At 36.2% G+C, this 14070-nt stretch overlaps 2 protein-coding genes across 2 annotated transcripts; one reads left to right on the forward strand and one right to left on the reverse strand.

Annotated features, from left to right (window-relative positions):
• Positions 1 to 811: 811 nt before the first annotated feature.
• PRMT10 (protein arginine methyltransferase 10) lies at positions 812 to 4676 on the forward strand. Its single transcript, XM_048089793.2, has 7 exons — positions 812 to 1054; positions 1328 to 1520; positions 1636 to 1741; positions 2891 to 3080; positions 3303 to 3485; positions 3564 to 3647; positions 4121 to 4676. Exons 1-7 carry the CDS (start codon positions 881 to 883, stop codon positions 4295 to 4297), a joined length of 1107 nt encoding a protein of 368 aa, XP_047945750.1. The 5' UTR covers positions 812 to 880; the 3' UTR covers positions 4298 to 4676.
• A 1323-nt stretch (positions 4677 to 5999) lies between these two features.
• Positions 6000 to 12979, reverse strand: LOC125192268 (peroxisomal fatty acid beta-oxidation multifunctional protein AIM1-like). The gene is made up of 18 exons (XM_089069983.1): positions 12812 to 12979; positions 12664 to 12735; positions 12452 to 12514; positions 12313 to 12369; positions 12158 to 12225; positions 11974 to 12055; positions 11808 to 11863; positions 11072 to 11374; positions 10820 to 10906; positions 9806 to 9980; positions 9502 to 9623; positions 8961 to 9124; positions 8240 to 8494; positions 7923 to 8044; positions 7712 to 7833; positions 7446 to 7594; positions 6961 to 7099; positions 6000 to 6287 (listed from the first exon to the last, which is right to left on the reverse strand). Exons 1-18 carry the CDS (start codon positions 12903 to 12905, stop codon positions 6243 to 6245), a joined length of 2175 nt encoding a protein of 724 aa, XP_088926109.1. The 5' UTR covers positions 12906 to 12979; the 3' UTR covers positions 6000 to 6242.
• Between the last annotated feature and the right edge of the window lie 1091 nt (positions 12980 to 14070).

Below are 14070 nucleotides of genomic sequence, written 5' to 3' on the forward strand. Positions count from 1 at the left end.
AACATGTTTCATTTCTTGGTCAGATTAAGAGACGTACCCATGCAACTAATCAATTTAAAATGAGTGAATATATCAAGATCATATATACAAAACGTAAATCAATTTTATACCTTTGTATTTCACAAAATTAAATACTACTCCCATTACACATCATTCTTACTATTTAATCAAAAACGATTTTAAATAATGCTCTTTCAAAAAATAAAAGTTTGCCTTAACAAATGTTATACATAGATAAATTCTTCAAAATTTCAAGTAAAACTAACACACTTCAATCAAATCTTTGACAATCAATCAGTTAACCTAAAATCCAAATGTTTATGGCTAGTTCACAAATTTGTAATCCAAAAAATCATACACCAACTTAAATGAGGCGTAATTGAATACCTCGATAAACCAAACAAGATGCCCGGATTGACACCCCTCACATCCGACCCAACCTATATCATTTTCTAATAAAATATTTATCTCTCTCATTTTTATATACTCCCTCCGTTTCATAAAAATAAATCATTTAGATTTGACACATGTATAAAATAAGAGAAAAGAAAAAATTAACAATTGAAATGATATTGTAGAAGATAGGGCCATAAATAATAAAGTAAAAAAGAACGAGAAAAGGATGGTCATGGAAAAATTTCACTTCTGCATTTAGGTGTATGAAAACATTATTTTCACTTTCTACATTCAAAACTAAAACAAGACCTAACCGGACCAGTCTGAAATGTAATCCGATTCGGCCGGTTCATGATGCAACGGTCCAATAACTCGACCTATAAATACACAGTGTTTTGACATGTGCCCTAACCCTAAACGCAAGAACCGATTTTTGTATTTTCACTTCTCCTTCCACTCCAATCCGCTACCGCGTAAATTGATAATGGGAAGCAGCGCCCCCGCCGCCAACGGCGCCGTAGACAAGGGCGTTGATTTCGCCAACTATTTCTGCACCTATGGCTTCCTCTACCACCAGAAGGAGATGCTCTGCGACCGCGTTCGGATGGACGCCTACTACAACGCCGTTTTCCAGAACAAGCACCATTTCAAGGGAAAGGTATACAATTTTCCCCCTCTAAATATGTTCAAATCTCTAGCCTTTTTTTTGCTATCATGTTGTTTGAATATTTTTCGTCGAAATTTTGCTTTATACAGCTGAATTGTTTTTGTTATTGTTTGGATTAGATAAGCTGTATATGGCCAGTTTTTTAGAATGAAAATTGCTAGAAATTCCGGCTAGGTGTATAATCAGTGCAATTTCCGTGTTTCGATGATTATTCTGATGGAAATTTGAGAGGTTATGGACTGATTTTGTTTGCTCGCGGAATAGGTTGTTTTGGATGTAGGAACTGGAAGCGGAATTCTTGCTATATGGTCTGCACAAGCTGGTGCAAGGAAAGTCTATGCAGTAGAAGCCACTAAGATGTCCGAACATGCGGGGGAACTTGTCAAAGCAAACAAGCTCCAGGATGTGGTTGAGGTGATCGAGGGATCGATGGAGGACATTGTGCTGCCGGAAAAAGGTTTCATGCTTATTCATAATCACCATTGTTTCACTTTTTTTCTCTTATTTCTGATTTCACTAATTCTTAATCTTGCATCTTGTTATGCTTCTAAGAAATTTCCTTCTGTGTGTAGTTGATGTAATAATTTCAGAATGGATGGGATACTTTCTTCTACGTGAATCAATGTTTGACTCGGTACTCTTTGCGCGGGATCGCTGGTTGAATCCCGGTGGTGTCATGTTAGTACTCTTTTTATGAGTAAATTTTCGCTCTATTTGCTTCTTGCCTTCTTTGTTTATTGTGCAAAAAAACTTTTATTTATTTGGTTAGCAATTAGCATCTCTCGGTTGGTAAGCTTCAACTGTGACTCCCTTCCCCCAAATATGTAAACATGGAGTACTAAAGTGTTTTATATTTTCCTGTAATCTGAGTCTCTATGATTGAAACTACTGTTTTGATATATTAAATCAGAAATCTGGATGACTTTGCATTCTGGAGATTAAAGCAGTTCAGAATATGACTTGGATAATACCCAATTCGAACCCTCATATACTAATTTTAACGACTTGATTATCCAAGAGGATGTCTTTCTCCTCTAAACCAGCAAATTTGTAGTGAGACCACAGGTCCTGATGTAATGGAGATTGAGTACTTTGTACTCTGAATTTCTTGTGTTCTCGAATGATATTTCTAAATATTTGGTTCTTTGAATCGAACTATTGTACAATCTATTAAGATGACGAACATTCATCATCATTGTGATTGCATGTATAACTGCCGCCCCTTGTCTAGTAATCTGTTTTCCAGTTGGAAATCTTAGCTGAACTCACCAACACATCTACCGGTTTCCTACTCGCTTTATTCATTGTAGAATGTAGAGATCAGGGTTACCTTTGCCGGACTTCAACCGCCCAACTTCTCTCTTGATGGACTCGAGAGCAATTACTTATACTCCTTCTGTCCGCGAATAGGAGTCCCATCTCTATTCGGCACTGGTTTTAAGAAATGTTAAGAAAAGTGGGTGGAAAAAAGTTAGTGGTATATGGACCCCACTCGTATAGTCGTATATATTACTTTTAAATAAAATGTGAGTGAAATGAGTTAGTGGAATGTGGGGCCTATTACCATTTATAGTATAAATGAACTGGTACTCCTATTCACGGATGGGACTCTCCTATTCACGGACAGACCGAAATGGAAAATGGGACTCCCATTCGCTCATTCCTAGTGCACCAAGCATTTTAATTAGTATCCCAGACTCCCAGTGTTACTTACATTTGATTACCACACATCTTTGAGTTGATCATTCAACTGCTAATATGTTAAGTTTGTAATTCAGTGACTTTAATGTTTGATGGTATTATTGATTATCAATTCCAATCTCACAGGTATCCCAGCCATGCCCGAATGTGGATGGCTCCTATCAGGTCAGGGTTGGGTGATCAGAAAATGAGAGATTATGATGGAGCAATGGAGGATTGGTCTGGTTTTGTCAAGGAGACAGAAGCTTGTTATGGCGTAGACATGAGTGCTTTGACAAAACCATTTGAGGAAGAACAAAAGAAATATTATTTGCAGGTTGGTGTCGTAAATAATTTAAATTTAATCTAATAGAATCTTCAAATCACATATTCAATGTTCTCGCATGATATATTTTCACCACTTTCGCATGTAGTCTTTATTCTGAATATTCATTTATTGAATCACATTTTATTCAGTTTATACCTGTTTAATATGTATGAATTTTTTTTCTGCAAAGTCTCCTTATAGGACTAATGTTTACTGTTATTAAACTTTCAGACATCACTCTGGGACAACCTTCATCCAAACCAAATTATCAGTACACCTGTGATCATCAAGGAGATTGACTGCTTGACAGTTACTGTTGATGATATACGCGATGTTCGTGCAAACATTTCCACATCCATCACAGAAGATGCAAGATTATGTGGCTTTGGTGGATGGTTTGATGTCCATTTTCGAGTGAGTTTTAATATTAATGATTTTAGCTCTGGTGTAGTATAACACCGCTTATATTTACCGGTTCAATTGTTTACTTAGGGAAGCGATAAGAGTCCAGCTCAAAAGGAGGTTGAGTTAACAACTGCCCCACATGAAGATCTTGGCACGCATTGGGGCCAGCAGGTTGGTAGTAGCTATGTTCTTCATCTTGTCCAATAAAAGTGCCATGCATTTACGTAGTAAGTAGTATTCATCAGTAAGCTTTTAGGTTGTAAAAAGATACTTCCGGGATTTGTATTGATGGTTTAGAGCCTTTCATTTTCCCGGTGACCCTAGGCGTAGGGAGAGTGGGCATTAACAGAACCCAAAAATTCCAGTTATACTATGTTCTTGTCAAATTATAGTAAAGGACTTGTATCCTGATGGTTTTAATGATCAATTATACCACTGAAAATAAATGCCCCCTAGGGTTTTAAAGGTTGATTTTCTGTTCTGATTTAATTTAATAATCTCGTATGATAAATACGCTGGAAAGTGATAGTCACATTACATTGTTATCTGACATGTAGCTTAAGTGAATGTTATAATTCTCTCTGAGTCCTTGGATATCGTCCAGTCATGTATGTGGTAATAACACTACTATTTCATTATTCCAGGTGTTCTTACTGCATCCTCATCGGAACGTTCTATCTGGTGATGAGTTGAAAATTAATTTCTTAATGACTCGCTCCAAGGTGAATCACCGGTTGATGGAAGTTGATCTTAACTGTGAGTTTAACCGGGCATCTGGAAAACCAGTGCCTCCGGTACAAAAGAAGTTCTACATTGAGTGAGCCTGCCATCTGCTGGTACATCTCATCAGATGTTCTTGGCTTGAAATTTTGACTGAGGTCCGTTTTCAGCATCATCTTTGGCTATGTGATATGTTGGTGTTTGTTTGTAAGACTCTACTAGGAGATGCAATTAGAGTAAGTGGTATTGGACTCAAAAGGCTCAACGTACTGCACGTTCTCTGGTGCGAGTGGGCTGATGCCCGGAGCCCACTCAAGGGTAAAAGGGTAAGGGTCTCATGTGAGGAATTAGTTGTATCTAGCATCTCCCAAGAGGGGGGCAGTTTTGTCTTTTTATTTAAAGGATTACCTTTTTATTTTTAAACAATTGCTATCCAACTAGTTTGGCAGTTTGAAAATGAATGATTTTATATTGTTATTATTCACTACATTTAAGATATATTTCAGCTCTAAGGTTATGCACATAGATAAAAATATACAAACATATGCTTAACATTAAAATAGAGATCAGTGTAAGTACATGCTTAACATTAAACAATTTGATGTTGCCTTTGCGTTCCTTATGTATATTTCTCACCAACTTATTCTTAACCTTAATAGTATTTCATATTTGAAATTCTTCCTTGAGAAAACGTTACACGAGTTCAGTAGTAGTCTATTTGTTGGATAGGATTTGGTCCTAAAAAAGTAATCTGATTTCAAAATTTCATTGAACAGTAACACTAATAAACTTGACGAGCAAAAAACAGATGAATTATTATGAGTTTATTTGCCTATAAATATATAAACTTTTAACATTTTCTAGTTTTTTTTTGCACGCCCCTTCTCTTGTAAGAAACTCATTGATTGCTATATAGTGATTCGACAATGATCTTTCAACTATCTTAAGAGGCATGATATCTGGTTGGATTGGAGAGTTTCAAAACCTTTTTCACTTGGATATGTCAAACAACCTGCTCGCGGGCAACTTCTGAACTGAGCTTACTAGACTTAGAAGGCTAGCATTCAAGCTACACTCTGATCTAGTTGAGAAAAACCTAGAATCAACTGTGTTTGTTAAACCTCCATAAGTCTCTGGCTTGCAATACAATCAACTTTCAAGCCTGCCACCAGCCACCAGGCATCAGGTTTGTATCTTGACAATAACAGGAGCTATCCCGGTTGAGATTGGTAGGCTGAAGTTCATCACAGCCCTCAACTCAGTTGCAACGACTTCTGTGGCACCATCTGTGATTCGTTGTCTGATCCAACTTAGAGGAACTGGACCTCTCAGACAACTTTCTGTCTGGTCGAAGTCCAGCATCACATGGAAGCCTGCATTTCTCCAATGATGCATTAGCCTAGAAGGCTAGAACAATCTTGAAGGTCGCCTGCCCACAGGAGCACAGTTCAGAACTTTCTCTTATTCAAGCTATGAAGGAAATCCAGAGCTCTGTGCTCTGATCATCCAAGCCAATCTGCATTGGTGAAAGAGACAAGGAAGAAAATCATCATTGGACTATTACTTGTTATTAGTTCACTTGTTCAGCCAATTTTGCCATTACTCATCTTGCATATTGCATGATTGGGAAGAGGCGTGCGTGCATCTCAGCCTTGAAAATCTAATCTTATGAAATATAGCATGTGGTGTAACATACACCAAACTTCATTTTTTTGTCAAGAAAATCGGTAAATGGCAAGGGCAAGCTGCACAGTATACATCTGTAGTACTCTCCCTCGCAAACTTTACATTGGTACATGTTAGTTAAACACAAATTTTGATTCTTCAAACACCATTCCAAAACAATATTTGTATGTTACACACCAGTGCAGTTACAGAAACTCTTATGCTCATTATTTTTCATTGGTTGCTTAAATGAAAGGCTGATTGAGGAGCCAAAGAGAAAGCTCAGACATTAAATATTGCTAAACAATGGTAGTATTACATAACTGATAGTACAGTTTAAAGCTATTTTCTCCCCCTCGCCCAAAATATCCAGCAGGAGAATCATAGGCGTGCCTTTGCTGTAGAAGATGTTGTGGCGGGTGCACTCTGCATATAAATTGACTTCCAACTTATAGTAAATATATACATGGGTGCATAAGGCCGCTAAAGTTTGAGCAGAGAAAAATAAATATCCAAGGAAATTCATCAATTTGTTTGCTGATTATCTTCCCTTAATTGACAACTGAGAAGTAGGTATTTCAGACAAATATGAAACCAAACACGTAACCATATCCATACGCAAAAGGGCTCGCAAAATCAGATTAGATCAAAGTTCGCATGCGCCAAGTGCAGAAATTAGATTCTGATTCGCTAGTTTTCATCATATCTCGCGGCTAAGCATTGCCAAGTGAGATTGTACCCTTAGTCATTAGAACTATTGAAAACATTAAGGCAAAAAGCATTATAAAATGTCAGATATGAGTTGTCCTTTGACCTCCGTATGATGACAAACCTTCTTGCGAATGTCCGCTAATTAGCAAGTAAAACTGCCTATACACTACCATGATATTAGTAATAATTTTTCTTTAGGGACACAACGAGGTCCTTTATTCTAAACATTTTCTTCATTTCTATCTTTCCGCCTTTTTCTTTGTTTATCCAATCAAGAACAAATCTGTGGCTCGATTTTATGTTTTGTGAAGTTGGAACATATCACAATTCATCGTATAACTAAACTGAAAGAAGATTAATGTGATATTAAGTGTAAAACAATATTTACCAATGGGATGCCTCTGGTTGCTCTTTCTTCCAGAAACCTTGATGGTTTGAAGAAGTTACCATATAATTTATACCACTTCTGGAGACTTTTGTATATATGATCTGCCCCAATGGTGTCTGCCCAAAAAATAATACCGCCGCTGCCACAGAATACAAGACTTTTTCAGTATTACTTTTCCATCATAACTAATTCTAGTAATTAATATTTTCTTGGGAGATCCTATATGTATATGTAACACTGGATTATTAATTGGTTACATTTACATCATAGCCAGCACCTTGACGATTTATCTGAGTAATTGAGAGTACTTATTTTGATGTATAATTCACTGTCCATTCTCAATTATTCGTACGAAGATTTACTCGTTCCTTCTAAGCTTTTTGTGTCATTTGAGAGAATGCTAGATGACCAAGATTTTTGTCTCATTTGACCCGACTAGCCCAAAAGAAAACTGAATAGAAGAATGGAAATGGTAAGCAACAGACCGATAAGATGGGAAACTCATGCCGAGAATAGAGGCAGTATCAAGATCTGATGCTCGGACAACCACCCCTTCATCCAATACACGACATGCCTCATTCACCACTGGAAACAGTATCATCTGAACAATTTCATCATCGGTGACAGATATAGGCTGCATGGATGATTCCAGAAGAATTTTCGATCTCAAATGTAACAATATTTCAGAGACAAGGACACAACAGATTTGATGCATTTCTCAGGCTTATGATTTAATAAAACTGATTTGTACCTTGCCACCAGGCATAATATTTATAGTTCTTCTAGATTGCTCTATTATTGGGAGAACAGAAGGATCAGGTTTGGGCTTGCTTCCTTTCTCGTAGATATAATATCCTTTTCCATTATTTTTTCCTGCAACAGTATGATTGATATCAGTAAGCTTGATTTTGAAGATGAAATGAAATCCTTATACGACAAACAAGAAAATAATTTATAACTACCATTTCTCCCGTTCTTTAAAAGAAGAGGCACCAATGGAGATTGAAATGTCCTATCAGGAAATGATACACGGAATATTTCTGTTGTTGCAACTACTACTCCATATCCTGCAACATCCTGAAGCCTGTAGAAGTACCAGAATCACATTCATCAACAGTATGCATAAAATATTATAAAATTTATTACGGAGACAATCAGACAAAGCATAAATGTTATTGTTAAATCATGAACGTAGGCATCTTCAAAACTGGATACGATGTCAACTTCAGCTAGAGAAAGAAATATGAAGATGACTACGTATAGAAGGAAAGAAAATTACTGGAATGGCCCCAATGGAAGGCCAAAGTTGCTGATAAGCTGATCAATTCTAAATATATCCACCCCTAAGTGTAACAGTAGATGTGCGCTTTGAGAGTAGGGGAAGAATGCTCTGTTCACTGCAAAACCAGTGCAGTTCCCAACTACAACAGGAACTTTCTTTATGATCTTCCCAACAGTCATTAAATCAAGAATTACTTGTGCCGAAGTCTTCTCCGTCCGCACAATTTCCAAAAGGGGCATTATGTGAGCAGGGCTGTCAACAATTGCATCTCAATTAGCAATTGAAGAAATTTATGAAAGTAGAAGAAGGTGGCGGTATTTGACAACTTGTTCCAAATTTTATACACAGATTCTTTAGTGGAAATAATACTAATAAAGCTTCCAAATCAAACAACTTCATTGTTTATTACACATTTTAATCTGAAGTGCACCAGCTGGGATGTCATGATGTTGTATTACAAATCCATTAAAAAGAGTTAGGACAATTTCAGTTTAATTTTGCTGAAATGAGGACCATATGTGAAACTGAAGTAAATTGAAGTCAGTGTAATAACATTGCTAAATAACCAAAATTTTAAAGATTGACTAGATTGCAAAAATTACTAAAAATTCTTTTGTAAGTAACGAAATTAAGCTAGAATAAAACATTCTATCAGTTTTATTTAATTGTTGCCTCAATAATGTCAACCAAGATCTTAATTGATCAGGGAGAAGTTTACCTGAAAAAATGTGCACCAATTATCCGATCTTGTGATTTGGTCTTTTCTCCAATTATATTGAGGTCAATAGTAGAAGTATTTGAAGCCAAAATACAGTGAGGTGGGCATGCTTTCTCAATATCAGCAAAAATTTTCTGCTTCAGAGGAATATTCTCAACAACAGCCTGAAATAAGACACATGTCAGAAGAATTGCAGAACTGGATAGAAACAGTACAGTTGATTAGTCACGTCCTAGAAATGATGCAATCTAGAGTTGAATCAAATATGATATGCGAATGCATAATGGAGTAGATCTCTAATGGTATCAAACCCTTGTAATTAAATGCAAATCAAAATTTACAGCCTATTATCTGTGATATCTATAGAAGACAGTGACTAAGACAGGAGAGATTTTTTTGGGGGAACTACCAGACCTGACACATCTAACTATTAGAATAGCTAGAATATGAACAAGCAAATACTAAAGCTGATATCCATAACTAGAAAGGCAAATATGACAAGAGACTGCCTATATTACGGAGATAAATTGCAATAACTTACTTCAATAACCATATCCACATCCTTGAAATCAGAGTAGTCCAAAGTGCCTTTAACCATCAAAAGGGCTTTCTCAGCTTTATCCTTTGCCAATTTTTTTCTTGATACCAGACCTCGGACATTCCCTTCCAGATAAGCACAAAAATGATAAGTCATGGAGAGAGAAAAAAACATCCAAGCCTGACTGAACTGTATATGGTCATCTTTGTAATCAGATAGATATCCATCTTCAACACCTTTTTGTTGGTTAGATGGAAAGAATGAAAATTCAAAGATTTGTTACTACTAATAGCAAGTCTGAACTAACCTTCAATTGCTTTTATCCCCTTTAGAAGATACTCAGAATTGATTTCTTTGAGGATGACATATATATCACTCAAAATTAAAGATGTAGCTATGCCAGAACCCATTAGCCCTCCACCAATAACAGCAACTTTCATTATTTTTCTTGGTTTTAGTCCAATGTCAGTGACATTTGGAACCTGTATTATTAAAAGTTAGCTTACCATAATGCTGTTTTATGATAATTGATAAATGGGCAACAGGAAACATAAAAAATAAAGATGCTGAAATTTCAAGATAATGGCTTTGATGTTTAGAAAAATATGATGCAGCGAGACAGCCCTTTCATGACAATTTTTATTGCAAAAAATTTCTAGTAATGGCTTTAATGTTTAGAAAAATATGATGCAGCAAGACAGCCCTTTCATGAAGATTTTTTATCGAAATTTTGTAGACACAACACAGGCAATGGTGCTATAGTGTAGAATACTTCAAAGTTCAATCTGGCTTTGTTTTTTATAGAAACAATACTCTGATTCTCATACCATCAAAGCCAAGAATTTCTCTACTAAAATGAGCCCTGAAATACTTTCTTTACAAATATGAACGATTCTGATCAAATAACCTCACGAGTCCAAAATACTATTCCCATCTTTAGTTAAAACTTCAAAAGGTATTATGAGCTACAGACTTTTGAGACTCTGTAATGGTTCTTCGCCCTGTAAAGGTATAGCTGAAGAAAAGTCTCCATTATACACATATAAGCAAATGCAATAAATTTATTGGGAATCAGTTTCCAAGTACAAGAAATTTTGGACTAGGAAAAAGCACTTCATGATGACCAAAGTGATAATGAGAAGATAATTTACATCTTGCATGATGTTTTAAGTTTGAATGGTTCCACTTGCACAAACTGACACTTGCATGGACAAATTTTTGTAATTGAACCTTAACATTTTTCCTATGTACGATTCCAAATTTCGCTGACATCGTGCAGAAAAAGAAGTTATCAGCAAAGGGGTTTGCTGGGTGATCATACCTTACTTGTTGCCCTTTGAGAAAAAAACGCATGCACTAGACCTTTTGATGTGTCTGTAGAGATTAGATCTTTAAATACTCTCGACTCCTGCAGAAAACACACATAAAGTGCATGGGGAGTGATTTCCGGAAATCCACTAATATATCTTGCAAGAATAATGACAAAACAGGTAGGAGTAGTATATATTCTATAAGATGTATCAACTAAATTGTGTAAGATAACTTTGACAGCCCAAGTTAGAAAAAAAGTTACCTTTAAAATTCCATGATAACCACCGTGAATGATTCCTTCCTCAATTACATCAAGACATGCCTGGTGCTGAGGCAAATTTTTAAAACTCTGTTTGGCCTGCTGCCTTGCTGTTTTTATAATAGCAACCACTTCTGGCAGGGAACCAAGTTTGTCTATCTTATGAAGAGAGCGTATCCATGGTTTGCGCCTCTCTATGATGTCTAGTGCCCACTGGCGGGATGCTTTTAATAATTCATCAGAAGGTACAACAGCATCAACAAGGCCTAGATCTTTTCCTTCTTCGGATGTAATTGATTTAGAAAACTGTACACGTAACACCACCAAAGAGAAAAACAATGCCCATTTATAAACACATTACAGAAGACATGCAAATCACTCTCATGAATGATTGTGAAGTAAAGATATATAGCTACATCTATATTTGGTTGGTTCTCGTGATAACATTTAAAACTCTGGGGGATTCAGAGACAGGTGATGCATACACCCTAGTTTTCAAGATTGAAGGAGTAAAAATGTCAATAACTAAGGGTTAATTTGAACCCTACCCTTTCTATATACATATATACACATATGTGTGTGTGTGCAGGGAATGATTCATATAAAAATTTCTTATTGTGAGAATGTGAGATGCTTGGACTAAAGCTATAAAGTATATACAATGAGAAAATAACACAAATTACTTAAAGGTTCAATGCAACTACTTTGTAAGTTCTTGATATAAAAATTGGAGACCTACCAGCATGAGTTCAAGTGCTTTTGGCAGCCCGATAAGCCTAGGGAGACGTTGTGTGCCTTGAATTGTACCATGACCAAGATAGCAGTCACTTAGTGAAAACTGAAAATTGTCTCCTTCGATATACTGCCCAATGAATTAACAAATAAGATGTTGCTGGAGTTCATACCTCCTGACCCAGGTATAACACCTAGAGTAAGTTCAGGCAGACCAAGTAGTGTCTTTGGTGCAGCAATTCGCGCGTGAGAAGCCTGCACAATGATCACCAATATGATTGACTGGAAATAAACTTCATCAGACATAATAAAATGACGTTGACTTTAGACACTTGTATGTCAGAGAAGATCACGAACCAAAGCTAGTTCCAATCCACCCCCAAGTGCAAGTCCCTGCAGGGCAGCAACAGTAGGCTTCTTTCCATCTAATGAACAAAAACTTTAAGCATAAGGTAAATTAAGTGGTAAGCATTAAATGGCAATATTCAGTTAATGCCAAGTTAGAGGAGGACCTTCTATTAAATTGACCGCGACGCTAATAGATGTCTCAGGTAAGTTGGAAGTATCTCCTGCATAGTTAGAAATTCAATGTATTCTCAAGCATGAGGCACCAAAGAAGAGAAGAGCATAAAAAAGTTAGTGAATAAAAACCTGTTCTATGCACCCTCTCAAACACATTTATGTCGAATCCACCAGAGAATTTTCCAGCATCACCTAAAAGTTGTTTATTAGACTTACAAAATCAGCGATCAGTTAAAGCAAGAGGTCATCAGGCCAACCATGCCACTAATTGCACTTTCACTAGGTTTTAATAGTGCTAACATTCTAGCATCATGGATGAAGCAATAGTAATGGAGAATTACCTGTGAGAACAACAGCTTTGACGTCATCTCTTCGCATGGCCTCACCATACTTGTCCTTCAATCCATCAAAAACTAGCCACAAAAATGAAATTAAGCAGAGATCGATGATAATAGAAGAATGAATTTATGGTGAAGGAGTGAAGCTTACTGGAAAGAGCGAGAGCATTGACGGGAGGGTTGGAGATGGTGATGATCGCAACGCCGTCGTGACCGACCTCCATGGTAACTGTAGGCTGCCTCATGTTGCTTCGGGATTAACGAAAAAAGCAGAGAGATTAAGTGATGGTGTGAAATTGAAAGCGAAGGAAGCCGTATTAATAATGGGAGTGCGAGGTCAACCAACATATATAGACAAAATGAGAGTGGGCGGAATTCAAGTCAAGCGGGAGAGAGGAAGCTGCACCGCCCATATTTACCAACCAATTTACCCTGAGTCACCGGTAACGGTTATTAATATTCACGAATCATTAGTGCATCTTTTCAAATAATTTTTATACTATATGTGAGAAAATTGGAGGATGGCATGGAATTTGCTCTACTGCTGCTAAAATCGATATATAATCGCACCAATTCATTTAATTTTACGAAAATTGAATTTGTTAATTACTCCGCATGAGTTTGATTCAGGCAATTGTGCCTTTCTCCAATAAGCAGAAAAGATAATAATTTAACATCGTAATGTGGTCCTCGTGGTGGTGGTGGTACTTGATAACTTCAACATTTATATATAGCCGATGTAGCCATGTAGGGCTTATTTTTTAAGATTTATGTGTGCATACTATGCCTAAATTCAAATGAAAGATTTAGGTCGTCATAAATCTATTGAGTAAGATAGCTAGAATAATAAAATTTACAATCCCAAAAAAATTATTGGGGTGGTAAATTTAGTACGACGGGATAGGTGTTCTAATAGTTTTAAAAAACATAAAAATTTCAATGCAGATGCTGGTACTAAGTAGTCCATTAATTTCAATTAAATGATTAAAATATTTAATTGGGGTCAGTTAAGGTTAATTGTAATTTTAATTATAATTATGATTAATGTAGTACTCTGCAGTTAAAGTTAGTATTAATTAATTGGGTTTTAATTAAACCCCTTAATTGTGGACTTGTGTGGTCCGAAAACGTGAAGCACATGGACGGGGTAGATACACACATCAGTCACAATTATGGTTGTGGGCCATATGATGTTGAACAAATGTATGAGATACTTTAAAAAGTTTTGCATGATTCTCACACCTTATATAATTTATTTCAAAAAAATATAATGATATAAACTTGATTAAGGTCACTTAAAAATTACATAGTTTCATACGTAATCTTTACCCATTTTTCCTTTTAAGTACTCTATCTGTCCCACTATAGAAGTCCTATTTAATTATAATACGGATTTTAAGAAATTTAAAG

Source organism: Salvia hispanica, chromosome 4 (genome assembly GCF_029641045.1).
Source record: "Salvia hispanica isolate PSC_SH4W2 chromosome 4, Shi_PSC_v1, whole genome shotgun sequence".
In the NCBI taxonomy this organism is placed as follows: Eukaryota; Viridiplantae; Streptophyta; class Magnoliopsida; order Lamiales; family Lamiaceae; genus Salvia; species Salvia hispanica.